Source organism: Scardinius erythrophthalmus (genome assembly GCF_964197995.2).
Source record: "Scardinius erythrophthalmus genome assembly, chromosome: 4".
Classification (NCBI taxonomy): domain Eukaryota; kingdom Metazoa; phylum Chordata; class Actinopteri; order Cypriniformes; family Leuciscidae; genus Scardinius; species Scardinius erythrophthalmus.
The window spans coordinates 9,282,597-9,298,606 of NC_138224.1; the positions used below are offsets into that span (position 1 = coordinate 9,282,597).

At 36.7% G+C, this 16,010-nt stretch overlaps 1 protein-coding gene across 3 annotated transcripts; it reads left to right on the top strand.

The window, feature by feature from the left end:
• Window positions 1-317: 317 nt before the first annotated feature.
• tspan11 (tetraspanin 11) lies at window positions 318-15,385 on the top strand. Of its 3 annotated transcripts, none has more exons than XM_081363988.1 (9): window positions 318-396; window positions 2,273-2,364; window positions 5,125-5,316; window positions 7,019-7,093; window positions 7,296-7,400; window positions 8,113-8,268; window positions 8,905-8,991; window positions 11,370-11,445; window positions 14,022-15,385. In XM_081363988.1, the coding sequence occupies exons 2-8, from the start codon at window positions 2,278-2,280 to the stop codon at window positions 11,424-11,426; spliced, it is 759 nt and encodes a 252-aa protein (XP_081220114.1). In that variant the 5' UTR covers window positions 318-396; window positions 2,273-2,277; the 3' UTR covers window positions 11,427-11,445; window positions 14,022-15,385. The 3 variants fall into 3 exon arrangements, with proteins under 3 accessions (XP_081220114.1, XP_081220113.1, XP_081220112.1); XM_081363986.1 differs by having other exon boundaries at window positions 320-396; window positions 11,321-11,445; XM_081363987.1 differs by lacking the exon at window positions 11,370-11,445 and having other exon boundaries at window positions 319-396.
• Window positions 15,386-16,010: the final 625 nt, after the last annotated feature.

The window sequence follows — 16,010 nt, forward strand, 5'->3', positions numbered from 1 at the left end:
AATTCTTAAATTTAGGCCTAAACATTTTTGGAGTCAACAGGTTTTTACTGTAGAATTTTGTTATAACGACTATGATTATTTACAGTAGCCTATTCAACAGCATTTGCAGTCCAGTTCAAATTCAACCCCAGGAGAGAAGAATTATTGATTTTTTTTTCCCCCAGAGAAGGAGACAACTTACTTAAAAGCACTAATAACAGTTATTCAGTCCACGGGCGGCCTTTGAAGATGAACAGCTCGCTGTATTTAATCTCATTAAATGAAGGGGCGGGCTGTAGTTGCATTTCCTCCTCACATCCTGCGCTGACCCTCCGGCTCCGACTGGACACATAACACGCCTCTGGAGTCCGGAGCAACAAGCCTCGCTGGGGAAAACAACCGCAGTCTGCTGTTACGGTAAGTTTAAACACGATGTTTTCTTTTTAAGCAATGGAAAGTGACTTAGGTGTTAGTCCCAAACACGGCATAAGAGCAGGAGGTTTTATTGAGAAAAAAAAAGAAGAACAAGAAGAAGAAAGAAAAAAAGCGTAGGCTACATGACACCACGCAGTTTTGATTTGTTTATGTTCATGAGCGCGCGATGTGCTTTGCGGAAAGTAGCTTTATGGTCAATGTACGGGGGAGGAAAGAAAGAGAATCGTCTGGATTGAATCAACACGGTCCTCTTTTTTTTTTTTCGGGACAACCACCATTGCTTTCATTGTATGTGGGGTGTTGAAGGAGGAGCAGAGGAGTAATTTCATGCGGTATTTAGTCACATCGCATCCGTGGCTTGATTGGCGTGTCAGTTGTTGGAAAGGAAACCACAACAAACTCCCCTGTAAGAAACTTCCCGGTTTTCAACTTCCTTTCACCTTAAATATACCTGATTATATGTTTCAAAATGTTAGTGTTGAAAAATATTGTCTTACTCTAATATACTTACTCTAATAGGCCTATGTTGTGTTTAATTGGACAATGTAGGCCTAGTTTTTGGTAATTAACTGTTTACATTTTTTTTAAAATAAAGCGTATTATTACTATAGTGAATGTCTACATTATATTCAAGAAGACAGCACCCTGCTTGCCGAAACCCCTTCCACAACCAGCCAGAGACCAGCAAACCAAAATAAAAAATATCACTTCACAGTTTGCTGCAAAATAATAAAAGGAAGTCCCTGCATTAAACATTACTTTTGATAATATGTTTTCATGTTATGTTTTCTCTAATAAATCTTTCAATAATTAAACTTTTTAAGTGAAATTGTATGGTTTCATAATCGAGTAGGCTAATAGCCTAATATATATATATATTTTTTAAATCAGTATATGGAGTATATAAGAAGACCAGGCTTACTTAAAATTCTTGAAACACTTCTTTGAATACTTGTAGTAACCCATAACAACACAAAGCCTGCATGTGTCTCAAATCCCAGCCAAAGCCACTGGTCTGTCAACAGAGTGGATAAGAGGATAGTTTGTCTTTATCAGGCAGAGCTTCACAATGAGGTGAATAATAAATGCAAATGCAATGAATAAAACATTATTTGCTACTATCATAATTCCAATTTAGTGGTATACTTATGTATGCATTTGGAGTCCTTCAGCATAATAAATCATCTGTATTTACCGCTCAATACAGGTAAATAACACTTTAAGCAAAAGCACTTTAAGTGATTACTTTACTGACACACAGCGAGGGCTTTCTCCATACATTTACATCACGTGATCAACAAATCAATATGTCCCCACAGTCATTCTGAACAACTTCTTTATGCCTCTGTATCCAAAAGAAATCGATGGGTCCTACAGTGAAAATCAAGGCAAAAAAGCCCATTATAGCAGGGATTGTTTTATAAACCAAAGTCTGCAGTCAAATGTTGTGTTTTTGGAACAGAACATGTCAGTCACCTTTCCAATCAGGTGCTGCATTCGGGATTTCTAAAACCAGCCGAATGGGTTGGATTGTGTGTAGTTTTGTTGTGCTTGCCACCATTTCAAACCAAACACCCTCATTTCATCGGCCATACATGGCTGCTGTTTTGACATGCGACGCCTCCACACTGGGCCCTGAGATGGAGCGTGTCGTCTGTCTGTGGCAGAAACCCATGGGCCACAGCTGTTAATTAACATGTCATGGAAAAGAACAGTGTTTGACTGCCGTCTTTCCAAAAGCCTGTTTTACACTCCTGCCCACCTCCTCCTCATTGTCCTTTTGACAAAGTGAACATCCACCACTTCATGAGAATTCATTTTGTGTCCCATTTCTTTTCTTCTCTCTTCTCTCCAACAGAAAAGATGGGCAGCATGTATAAGGATGAGCAGGACGATTGGGTCACAGTGTGTCTCAAATACCTCCTCTTTGTTTTCAACTTCCTGTTCTGGGTGAGTCTGAGATCCGCTTTGGTATTTAAACCCCTTTGGATAACTATCATGCAATGTGCAAAATGTGCTGCGTTTAACATGAAACATCAACATCAAATCAAAATGTACTTTCTCAATACACATTTCTGGTCTTATAATGAATAATGCATGTTGTTCAGAGGGAAAAAAAAGTCCAAGCTGTTGTTTCAACTTTGTCATGCATTAAACAGTGGTGTTAGGAGAATGTTTCCAGGTTCTGTTTTAGGCAGCATTCTTATTAAACATCAGATGTGACGAGAGACGAATAACAAGGCGATGGAAGTGTGTACGTGAATGAAAAAGTGCAGGGAAGATGATTTTATAATAACTTAAATCTGAGTTTTGTCCCATCATTCCTTCTCTCGTACTCTTCCCCCTCTCATTTCCTCTTCCCAGCCACCTGTGCCTGAGCTCAACAAGTACAGCGCCCTCTAGGGTTGAATTTGTTTCTTTAAAACATGAGTAAATCTGAATGGAGAAAAATAAACTTGTCTGAAAAAAAGCATCCCTTGGTAAAAAGTATTCTTTCATTGAATTGATCTTTGTACAGTAGGTACTTCTCTGCATTAATAGATAGGTTTTCATAAATCCTGGACGAGAAGAGAAGTTCAGGAAATGAGTCAGAAACCACACCTTCAACCAGAATGCACAATCCAGTGCATTTATCCACCTTTTTCCTCATTGTCCTCAGAAATTCTTTCCTCATTTACTATCCCTTGTGTTGTCCCAAATTGTATTGCTTGCTTTCTTCTGTAAAACACAAAAAGAGAAATGATGCAATTACAATACTTCAGAGTTTAAAAAAACACCATTAAAGGGCTCCATACGTACTTCTGTCTGTATCTTACACACTTTCATTATATCACTTTTTGTGCTCTATGGGAAAAAAGAGTCACATGGGTTTAAAACGACATGGTTGAGTAAGTAATGACTCATTTTCATTTTCGGGTGAACTATAACTTTAAAGCATAACCTCTGTAATATATTCAGTATATACTCTAGTGATTCCTTCAATTCAGAACTTTTGTAAAGACACAGTTTCTCTCTCAAACACAAAGTCCTCACTGTGTGTGGTATGCAAGCAGCTCAGGGGGTGTGAAAGACAATGGGAGTCTAGAACATCTGTTGTTTGAGCTTGGCACTGGAGAATCTCAAGGAAAGAGCTGGGAGTGTTGAAGGGAAGACCAATCTGAAAAAGCGGATAGTGTGGATTAGTTTGTATGTGCATAGATTAATGGAGTGTTTACTTTGCGCAGCACCACACAGATGGATAATTAACCTGTGCTGAAATCTCAGGGTAAATGAATGATTATTTGAGTTGGTTAAATAGTGACAAGCCTGTCAAACAACATGAAATAGTTGTTTATCAATTGAAACAGGAGTTTCAGCTTGATATCTGTAATTAACTCCATTATTTTCTCACTCCAGCTACTATGACACCGTTGTTTGTCCTCAGCCATCTGTCTAATCCTAGAGTTTTCATAATTGTTTGTCTTTAATTTGAAGACTTTAAAAAATGTTTTTGCTGTGATTATTGCTTATCCAAGGGATCACATCATATTTTTTAATGTAATTTTCCCCCTCAGTTCCACTTTCTACATTGTTAAAAAACAGCCAAAAAGTTTATTACAAATATTTTAAAAGCCTAATTTAGTTTTGGAGGTCTCTTACAAGAGGTTTACATGCATCCAAGGTCCAAAAACACATTAACTTTCTCATAACATACATTGCAGCATCACCTCTTTTCTCACTGTGTCTGAAACGTTCGATAAAGGATTCGGTCTCTCTCAATCCTCCTTTCCGAGAGCCTAGTCTGCTCTGATTGGTCAGATGGCCCAGTCTGTTGTGATTGGTCGACCACTTACAGCGTGTGTAGGAAACCAAATGGCCATTAGGCCTACCATATCTGAATTTCAATTGAGAGGCTTCATCAGTGTATATACATTGATACGAATAGTAGTACTGTATTTTACTGTATAAATTTGAGCCTCATTCCTTTGGAAGTGAAAGCAAAGTGGATTTGCTTTCGCACACCTTAAATTCTTTAGGGAGCTTCGTTTAGAATGCCCATCAGAATATACTATAACCTTAATAAATTAGTTCAAAATAATAATTAAAGAGGTCAGAACCCCAGAAAGTCAGAACCTCGGTTTAATTTCTCATCTGAAGGGTTGTCCTTCCTTCAGCGTAGTATCAAATCAGTGGTAGAACATCCTCACAGGCTCAATATGCCCATCAGAATGTACTAAAACCTTAATAAATTAGTTCAAAATAATAAAGTCGTAGTTAATGACCCCAGAAACTCAGAACTTCCTGTGTGCCAGGTGCCTATAATAAGAATTGATAGGTTACCAGTGCTGCCGACAACACAAACCAAACTCTTCCAGTCCTCAGCTTCAACTACAGTGTTTGAGGGCTGGTCAAAGTAGACGTTGTTTGTCGGCAGCCAATGAAGACTATAGGCTGGCATTATGCAAATCTGTTACAAACCGGTATTTGCAGAAAGTAAGATTACAATTCATAATTGGTTCTTTCTTTTGGGAGGCAATAACTCCATTTATCGTGAACTTTGAAACTTTCCAGACCTTTTAGATTCACAAACATTACAGAGGCACTTTAGATTATAGACATTAATGTTAATGGGAGTTCTAAAAGGTTGATTTCATTTAATTTGTCCCCTTTCAACTTAGTGTATTAGCAGGAGCACTATGATATCCCGTGATGTGTTATTCTCTCTTTCAGATGGGCGGCGGGGTGGTGATGGGTGTTGGGATCTGGACGCTGGTGGATAAAGGAGAGTACCTGAGCCTGCTGGCCTCCAGCACATTCGCCGTGTCCGCCTACATCCTGATCCTGGCCGGGGGGCTGGTGATGGTCACCGGGTTCTTGGGTTGCTGTGCCGTCATACGTGAGCAGAGGAGCTGTCTGTCCACGGTGAGAAGAAGAAATGAATGTGAAAGACCACACTGTGAGGTCGTAATTTTCCCAGTTGCGCCAATTTATCCATTGTGCTTCACTCATTAGATGTAATTGCTTTAGATCCCAGTCTTTTTTTGGCCCACTCAGTTATTGTTGCCTGTAAGTTGAGGTGGGCGGCACCAAGTGTCCACAGACAAAGTAGAACTGGCTCCATGGCAGCCGTGACTAATGAGCTGACAGGCATGTGCTTTCTCGCCATTTTTTTAAAAAGATAGTACCTTGTGTTTGTTCGAGGGAGTGAAAGAGACAAGCAAGGTTGTGACTGCCACTGCAGCAGTGCTATTTATAGCCCACTCTCGCTTCGACATATGAATCTACGGAGGAGCGCTAACCTCAGTTGGAATTAGTAATGAGGATACTGCCTTTCTGGTCTGATCTGAATGCATTACATTTTGTTAAAAAAAAAAAAACATATATGCATAAATGTCAACATGCGACAGCTGGCGTAAGGTTAACAGCTGTTCATTTGTTTGAATAACCTTGAATAGGTTCATTTCATTTGCTTCAGTGCTCGTGTTGGTGTTTATATAAATTACATTGGACTTCCTGTCCTTTCTTTCGACCTCTAGAAGAAAAGTGTGTATAGTATGTGAGTTTATTCATCTCTCACACACGTCCACCTTGACAGGCAATTTATCAATCAGTCTGTGGTTCGGTCTACTGAGTCCTCTGTGCATAATTTGATGTGAACATTTCTATTCTTTCTTTGCTTACATTTAATGCTGCTTATTAGTTATGGAAACTAAAGTTGAACAGACTGTTCAGTTCAACTTCAGTACTCACTTGGCAATTATAATAGAAATCAGTGTATGCACAAAGGCTTGGTGAGTATGAGTTATGTATAATCTTGAAAACATTGTTTTGTTTGTTGGTCGGTTTGTTTTTAATTATGCCATGAAAAATATTTCACTGAAAACATGTTATGTGACAGATTTGGGGTTTGTTATCGCCCACTCGCTCTCCCCCCACTGTAAACTGTGACAGCTTCTTCGGTTTAGTCATTTATTTTATTTTCCTCTGTCTTTTATTTTCATTTGTCAGGCAGACGTCTCCACCTCTGCCAGCTTTAAAAAAGACATTTCTGAAAAAACTATTTTATTTACTTTATCCTCATGACAGTCCAAATATTGCTATATTTTGAAGCATTTTGAGTGTTGATGTGCTGTTTCTTTTAGAGAAGCCGTTTAAACTGAAAAAAGAAAAAGGCAAATGAAGATTTTCTGAACCATAGATCTGTAGTTTGTTGCTTCTAGGTGATATTGTAGCATTTATTAGACAAATTCAAGATGGCTTACATTTATTTATTTGAAAATCTCTTGCATCATTTTGTTTTGATGCTATTATGCTTTTTTGTTAAGTATGTAATTAATTTAATTTGTTTTTACATTTTTACAGTTCATTTTTCAATGAATGAATATGCTTTTTAGTTGTGGAACCACAAACGTCCCCTTGACATTCATGACTTTCTGAAATAATGAGAAAAATAGGAATTATGATATTTTATATGTGCTTCCCATGGATTATTATGACATTGGCATTTTATAATTTGTATCGTATATCTAGAGCGGCAATGACTGGAGTTCCTGTTTTCTGATAAAGATCATTTTGTTTGCATTAACTGTATTTGTATTGCTCACTGGTTCCTGTCTTCTTACAGTACTTCTCCTGTCTGCTTCTCATCTTCATCATTGAGCTGGTGGCTGGTGTTCTGGCTTATGTTTATTACCAGGCGGTGAGTGACATTTGAGTCAGTATTGCTATAAAACAAAGCTCTAAAGAACTAACTCCCAATTGCTTTTATGATGGATCTAGTTGTTGGGCTGTACCCGACTGGCACAGATGAGACATTTGAGTGATGACACTGCCTTCTGCTCACTCTCTGTTTATTTGTGTTTATTTCTCTCCATTTGTTCTCTTTTCATTGTGTCTCACAGCTGAGTGAAGAGCTGAAGCAGCACTTGAGCAAGACGATGACAGAGAACTATGCCCAACCTGGAAAAGAGAGCATCACTCAGTCTGTGGACAGACTACAGCAAGATGTGAGAAACTCCAAATCACAGCCTTTTATTTGGTTAGAATAGAGACTAAAGACAAGAGTATGTGGCTTGGGCAAATACATTTTATATTTAATTACATTTTTGCAATTTTTGTGAAATGGTAACAGAATGTGAATGATCCTAATCAGTTCTAGAAGTAGAAAATTCAGTGCCAGTAGCTTTTCTTTTTTTTAAGTATTTTATTTTATTTTGCTTTTATTTAATATTTCATTTTTTTTATATGTTTATGTTTTTATCTAACATTCTTTAGTTTTAATTTCATATTTTTAAAATAATGTCAAAACAATAATATTAATATTTTTAATTTGTTTTTATTTAACATTATTTTATTTTAATGTAATAGGTTTTTACTTTATTTTTTTCTATTACATTTGTTTATTTTGTTTTTTATGTTATAACATACATAAAATTAACGAATTAAACGTATGTAAATTTAATGTTTATATTATTTTTTGTTAAAAATAAAACAAAGTTAATATTGTTTTAAATTATTATTTTAAATTATTTATTAGTTTTAATTATTATTATATTCTATTTTTTTTAACTGAATGAGCTACACAATATACTGTCCCTAAACGTCATGTAAAATCACTACTATGAACAAAATAGTGCAGAAATACATTAAATACTGGACAACTTTATGCACTGATCCTAATTGTAAAATAATCATAACTCCCTCACCTTCACCTTGCAGTTCAAGTGCTGCGGGAGCAACAACTCTTTTGATTGGATGCACAGCGCATACATCATCACGTCTCCGGAGAAAAGGTTGGTCCCTGACAGCTGCTGTAAGACCATGACGCATCTGTGTGGAAAGAGAGACCACCCTTCCAACATCTACAAGGTGGAGGTGGGTCTGACACTGTTAACATCAACTCATCCCCCACATAACATTTATTCAACATGATAATCTGTACTTAATTTCCTTTACAAAACACAGAACTCTATTAATGTTCTGTTGTGGTATTGAGGTTTGAGGCAAAGCTGCCACATGCTTAGATGCTTCCTCATTGTCTGTGGGAACTACAATGCGCCTGTGATGAACCATATCATCACACCCCTTGGGAGTAATTTAGACAATGAAAGCGCAGCTGTGAGCGAGACAGGTGCGACTGGTAACATATATGAGCTTGTGAAGTGTGAGGTAACACTACAGTGATCTGCTGCCAAGCTCTCTGCATGTGTTCTTTGGGAACAGACCTCCGGTGTGATACATAATACATTACAACACTGGTTTTACAGGCCTAGTGAGAGCCATTCGTTTTATTCTATATGCGATATGTTGTGGCAGTATTCACAATAATGTCTTGTAAATCACACAATTAACAATATCTCCCTAGTATCACCCATACATCTGTAAGTCTTTATCAGTCTGCAAAATAAATCGATTTACAAATCCACATATGCATGTTGACACTGAAAAGACAAGCACATGATATGTACATTTATGAACTGAAGTAGTTTATAATGCTGTGGTCTCTCACAGGGCGGCTGTATCACGAAACTGGAGCAGTTCCTGGCGGATCACTTGCTCATCATTGGAGCTGTGGGGATAGGCGTGGCCTGTCTACAGGTAAGCCCCTCCCACTCCCTCAGGTGGGGTGTGCAATTAAAGGGATAGTTCACACAAAAAGTCAAATTCAACTTACTATCATATATATATATATATATATATGTGTGTGTGTGTGTGTGTGTGTGTGTGTGTGTGTGTGTGTGTGTGTGTGTGTAATACCATTCAAAAGTGTGGTTGGTTTTTAATGTTTTTAATGAAATCTCTTAAGCTAACCTTTTATTTAATCAAAAATACAGTACAAACAGTAATATTGTGAAATATTATAATTTCCTAAGATGACATACAGTAGCTATATTGTCAGCAGCCATTACTCCAGTCTTCAGTGTCATTCTAATCTTCCCAATAGGTTGATTTGGGGCTCAAGAAACATTCCTTATTATTATCAAATATTTTTGTGAAAATCGTGACACTTTTTGACACTGTTAGCTTTTTGATGAATAGAAAGTTCAAAAGAGCAGTATTTATTTGATATAGAAATCTTTTGTTAATATTCTAAATATTTCTTTTGATCTTACATATAAAAAGTCATTTCTTTCTTTCAAAAAAAGAAGAGAATTTACTGACCACAGATTTTTGACCACGAAACATTTTGAACTTGCATACTTTACAGTGATGTTTATGTCCAATTAATGTGAAGCATAACCTCAGAGAAACAGTAGGATCAATGGATCATTGAGGTCTTCTGATGTGGATCAATAACATGAAAGCCTTTACTAAAATAGCTGATGCACTGACCAGAGGGCAATCGTTTAATGGACTCTGCTTTTGCCCTCGTCCGGTAATGTGCACGGTAGTAACACGGAGCACTGCCCGCTGGGTAAAAATAGGTGGAGACCGCATGCAGGCTTGAGAAAATGAAAGAAAGAGAGATAAGAGCTCTCAGCTTTAAGAGCAGATCTCACAGTGAGCGTGCTGCATTCACTACAGGGGTGCAGAGGGCCATTGATCTGTTTCCTTTGAATAAACTCTGTATATAAACACCACTGAAATGTGACTCCAGCTAAGACCTCATATTGATTCTCGGAGCTGGGAGTGATGTTTAATGACCATAGATTATGTTTTTAAGAAGTTTATCCCTCTCCTTCTCTTTTTAGTGGGTAGTATATGGCTTAAATGTTTTTATATATTTTTTTATATGTACACGAATCGAAATGTTTGCTGTCAGACATGTATTGATCTGAAATTCAACAACCGGCATAATATGTGTTAAAGTTCCCTAACCAGACGTGATAACATCAGTGATAAAATCAATGTATTTCATCTAATATCATTAAGTTTTGGTTCTAACAAGCCGTTAGAACACTGTGTTCTTCTAAAAAGCTATTCATGTGCATTGTGTACTATGCGTAGTGTATGGGATGTAGTGAACAGGATGCAGTCTGTACTGTGTATCGCATGCTACATAGTATACTGGATGTTAGTCTCACTTATTAAGTCAAAATTGTTTAATAAATTCCCTAGTTTTAAGTGGATGCCTAAAACTGTAACCGTATGGACTTCATTATGAGCAGCGTTTTCAGCATCAAGGTCTCAGCAGCTGGTCATGTGATCATTTCATCCAATAAATGTGAAGCTCTGGAGTGATTAGGGGACTAAAAATAAGTCCTGTGTTAAATTTAATGTAATGATTTTACTGCAAAAAGCCTCAAAGTGGCTTGAAGCAGCTCTATATAGGGAGCGCTAATTAAATTGATCCTCTTCAATGATCTTTCATTATTACTGTCATTATGGCAGTAAACAGTGCTGCTCCGCAGGGGTCTGGAGCATTAGAGTTCACTTTCATAATAAAAATAAAAAATTGTTCGTGTTGAAGACATACTTTAAAGCTGTTGCTAGCCAAGCTACAAGCTACTCATCATTTGTAATACTATAGTAGTAAACTAGTCAAGCTGCTAACAGAAGTTACTAACAAGCAAAATGCACTGAAATCAAGGGGGCAATATCTTATAAATCTATATCTATCAATGTATAACTAATAGATGATACTATTTATATCAATTAGAGTATTTATTTAGAGTGAAAGTCTTCAATTGAGCTTTATTTTGCAATAATACAACCAATAAAACACAATAAATTATGTAACTGAGTTAAAAAAATGAATAAAGCAGCATTTAACATATTATTTTACTTAAGAAAAGAACATGCCAGGGTTAAAAAGAATCAGTGCATTGTTTCATCTGAAGCGAACACTGTATTTCAGGGATTTGTAATGTTTGTCTTAAATTACAGTGTGTGTCTGTTTTGTCTTGGTTTTGTTTGTCTTTCTCTCTGTTTCTTTCTTTTTGTCTCTATTTATCTGTGTGTGTGTGTGTGTTTGTGTGTCCTGTAGTTAATAGGAGCAGTACTGACTGCCTGCTTTATATATCTGCTTTATAAAGAAGAGGAAGAGGACTTTTCTGACGTTTGATTGGCTAGTGCCAATATTTGACTCCTGAACCGCTATGCGATGAGAAGGTCGGCTGTTTGAGTTTATGCTGTGTGTGTGTGTGTGTGTGTGTGTGTGTTCATGTCGATGTGCCTGTCACCTCATGTCCACCTCATGCTTTCTGTATGACTTATGTGTTTGGCATGACACCAGCACTCTTAAACCACACACGCTGAATGCTGCATGGCAAAAAGGAGCGAAACTAATGGCACTGAATAACATTTTATATTAATCATTTGTATTTTGAGGTTGTTGTTTTTTTTGAAGACATTCAGTTACAAATGCGTTTTTGTGAATCAGCAACTTTCACCTTGGACTGTGCAGACCTGATATAACCTTCTACCTGAAACCTGCTGTGAGACTCCCAGTGTGTCCGATCTATTTCAGACTTCTCTCTTCCTGTCTATTGTATCCCTCCCCGCGGACACAGACTGTTGGAAAGGAGAAGTTTCAAAGGTGTCAACATATCTGCTCAGAAAAAGAGACTGTTTTTCCCTTGGTTTTTTTGTATAGTTCTGCTGATTGCATAGAAGTCTCATCTCACAGTTTGTTGTCTGTCGTGCCTTTCTCCGGTGCAGTTAATCCCACTTTTCATCCGGCTTTATTTTCCCCTAGAGTAGCATTAGAAGTGCTGGCAGAGAGCAGTAATACTGCTTCTCACTCAGTGCTTTATCACATGGAGGAGAGATGCATGAAAGACCAAACTTGTTAAAGCTGAAAATGAAAAATGGACACAAAGGAAGGTATTTTGTAGATTTTATAAGCTGCTCTTTTCCACACATTAATGCTGTTAAGAGTCAAAAATGTCAAGAGGCATGAAAGCACCATAAAATAGTCTATACATTTTGTTCACTATATTCTACATTTGCTAATGTCATATGACAGCATTTGCTTAAAGATGTTCAAAAGTTTGGGACCAGATTTCTGAAACATATTTCAATTTTTATTCAGCAAGGATGCTTAAATTGATCAAAAGTGACAGTAAAGTCATTTACAACGTTACAAAAGCTTTCTAAATACTGTTCTTTAAAACTTTCTTAAATATTACTGTTTTTACTGTATTTTGACCAAATAAATGCAGCCTTGGTGAGCATAAGAGACTTCTTTAAAAAAATGGGAAACAAACAACAACCCCAAACTTTTGAACACTAGTCATTATTTGCTGAAAATGTCTCTTTTGTTGTATTTTTAAAATTTAACATTTGCATTATAAAACATAAAATTTTGACCCCGTTGACATCAAACATCATTGGTTCTTTCGTCAATGTTTTAAATTGTTTTAATTGACCCCAAGCACAAATAAAAGTCCCTATTAGTTTTGAATGAAAAAGAGCAGCTTTGACATTCTGTGAAATATCTTCAAAAGACTCTTAAAATTTGTATATAGGTTTAGGATTAGGTTAAGTAAATTACATAATTTTTAAGCGATTATACAATAGTATATTGTAGGGTTTAAATAGAAGAGGTGAAAACTGATATTACTAAATCTTAACTTTGGTATATTTGAGTCATTTTTGGTTATAAACGAACATATAAATGTACCCCATTATTAGTCCATAAACTACCACACATTGACACCAACATTACAGTTCCCAGAGGTTGATTCGAAACCTCAAAAAACACTCATAAACCAGACTCCGAGATCCGAGATTCATGTGCCATGAATGTTCATTTACCCTACAATTAACGCCACATTAACCAATTTAAAGTTTATGGTTTTTCCTATAAAAGTAGAACATTATTAAGAGAAGGAAATACTTGAGTTGAGCTACACTTCCAGCTCTGGTTTATTTCTGTGTTTGTGGGTAGGATGAGGCTCCATCATTTTTGTAGAAATAATCGCCCACCACAAGCCCTCCCAGGACCTGGCTTCCGATGTGTCTTCGGATTTGCTTTTTCCATAGAGATAGGGGAGAAAAAAAAGCCTGGCTAGATGTTGAAACGCTTAATATTTTTAGATTATGTTTTGTAACTTGCAGACTGAGTTTATAGAATTGCAGCCTTATATTTTTATCTCCTAAAGATGTTGTTTTTCCCAGGATTACTAGTGTACATCTAGAAGAGCAAACTTTACAACAAGGAATGCGCAGTCTCCCAGAACTCACCCGTGTGAATCTCAAATGTGAAAATGAATGTGTTTGCTCTCTTCATTATGAGAGTTACCACTGTTCTGATTCTGCCTACACACTGTAGCCTCCATACAAACACGTGCACATACACACACTCCCACTCATGCTAATTGACCCAATTACAACAACACTGCTACCGGCTGCCGTACACCTCGGTTTCCATAGTAACTGTACACCTCTTCCCTCTTCCTTCAAGCCTTTTATAAAGAGAGTTTCAACAATTGCCACAAGGCCATTTCGGACCATATATGTGCTTGAATCAACTGAAAAAAGAAATACTGAACATCTATTATTGTTGGGGCTCTTTTTATGAAATGTTCTGCTGCTTGATGCCTGCCAGTATCTCATTCTGTTCCAATTATTTTGAGAATTTGACCAGACAGATGTCCACCAGACTCAGGGACATCTTAACTAGGACCAAACCTCATAATTTTAATGTTTCTTTGATCACATATTTATGTCTGTGTGTGTTTCAGATATGTGGAATGGTGTTCACCTGTTGCCTGCACAGGCGAATTAAACTGGACCCGTATTGATGCTTGGAAACGTATATATGCCTTTCCTGACGCTCCAACACACACATACACGGCCTTACTACTGTGCCCATTTAAAACTGCATGACCAAATGCATTTACATCAACATGAGGGCTTTATTACGTTTCATTTGCCACATTGTTGTTGCCTCCTTATGATCCTAACAGTTTAAAAGATTGCACTGTGGACATTTAGATGTCAAGGCGGCAGTTAGAAATGACATTTATTTTTCACTTTAATAAATTATAATATCATATATCAAAATATTTTTTTATGAACCACATATTTTGATTTGCTCATATTAAATGTGTGTAATGTGCTGCTAGAACTCCAACAGGTGTGGGAACCTGCTTATGGGCACAAAAATACACTGGACCAACATCAAAAATGGGTTGAAGAACATTTATTATTATATTTTCCTAAAAAATATATGTAGCTTGTGGATAGAGCACTGTTTAGCAAGTTTCAGGTAGTGTTGGTATTCATATTCTGGGGGAAAAATGGTGTCATATCATAAAACGGAGCGGAAAGCATGTCTGTAGTCTTTATATTATGTTTATATCATGCCAAACAGGAATCAAGTGTCTTATTTTAAATCTGTGGATCTGTTCATTAGTTGTTCCTAAATCAGTTTGCAAATACTAAACCATTTAAAGCAAATTCTGCCAATTGTTTTACACTTCATGTTAGATAGGCTATCAGTTAAAAAAAAATGAAGGAGCTTTTTGATATCCCTTGGCTGAATATTATGCTTACTGGATTTTACTTTCACTGAATTGATGAACTCCCAGAATGAGCTCTATTCCATTGCATTGCAATACAAATCACAGCTGCAAATTCTTAATGTAGTTGCCACAGCAACGTCGGCCTTTTTGAATTTCAATGTCATTTGGGGAAAAAAAATGGTTTGGAAAAAGAAAAAGATTTAATGTAACATTCTTGTTTTCTGTTATACTGATTACCATATGTAATCATATTGCTTTATGCTAATGACAGATTATGCATATTTTAAAATGTTGCTAAAAACATTGTGCAAATTAGTGCAATCTTTCATCAGAGCTGCAAGAAAGTCTGTAGACTGTGATTTAAAATATGCATTTAACCATCCCATTAGTTGAGATAATATATTTAATAATCATAATGTTACATCACCATTTGTTTTGATAACAATGGGTTCACCTCATAAATTCTTTGCCTTAAGACTATTGCATCCTTTTGTGGGCAGTAGAGCTTTATCTGAAACAGCTGTATGTTTACTGAATGTTTTTTTAAAATGTACTTCTAATAAACGTATTTTGTTGACATATTCTTATTGACTGCTTGTACTGACACACTTTAGCCAGTAGATGGAGACAAACACAAGTGGATAACCTTTCTTCAAGGACAAGAACTTGACTTCAACTTTAAATTGAAAATCCACCCTGTTCTCACATGTGCTTTTCTATTAGCAAAGAGCCATTGACATGCAGCCACTCATATCCGGATAGTAACTTTAATATCCGGATAATATCCAGATTGTCCTTACATTTGACCACATATATTTGTCTCTGTTTTCAGTTTCTGTCAGATAAAAATCTGATCTGTAATGCTTTTCCCTCGTTGCAAACAAATCTGAGGAAGCTAATTTCCTGGTGCCTTTTTGTGATGTTGCCACAGAATGTCCTTGTTAAATGGAGTTGCGTGTATTAAAGCAAGACTTTGAGTTATTGGTGCTGTCTTGTTTTTTTCTGCCTATTTAAGAGTTTTAATCTTGTGTTGGCATTGCAGCCGCACGCATTTTTAACTGTTCTGTCATCCATTATGAGTAAGTTACTGACAAATTCATTTAGGGTGGAGTAATGATGACTTATGCTACTTGAATAAACAGATGTTTTCAGCTCACTCGCATGCACAATGTGTTTCAAACCACTTCTCAGTGAGTGTGCTTTGAG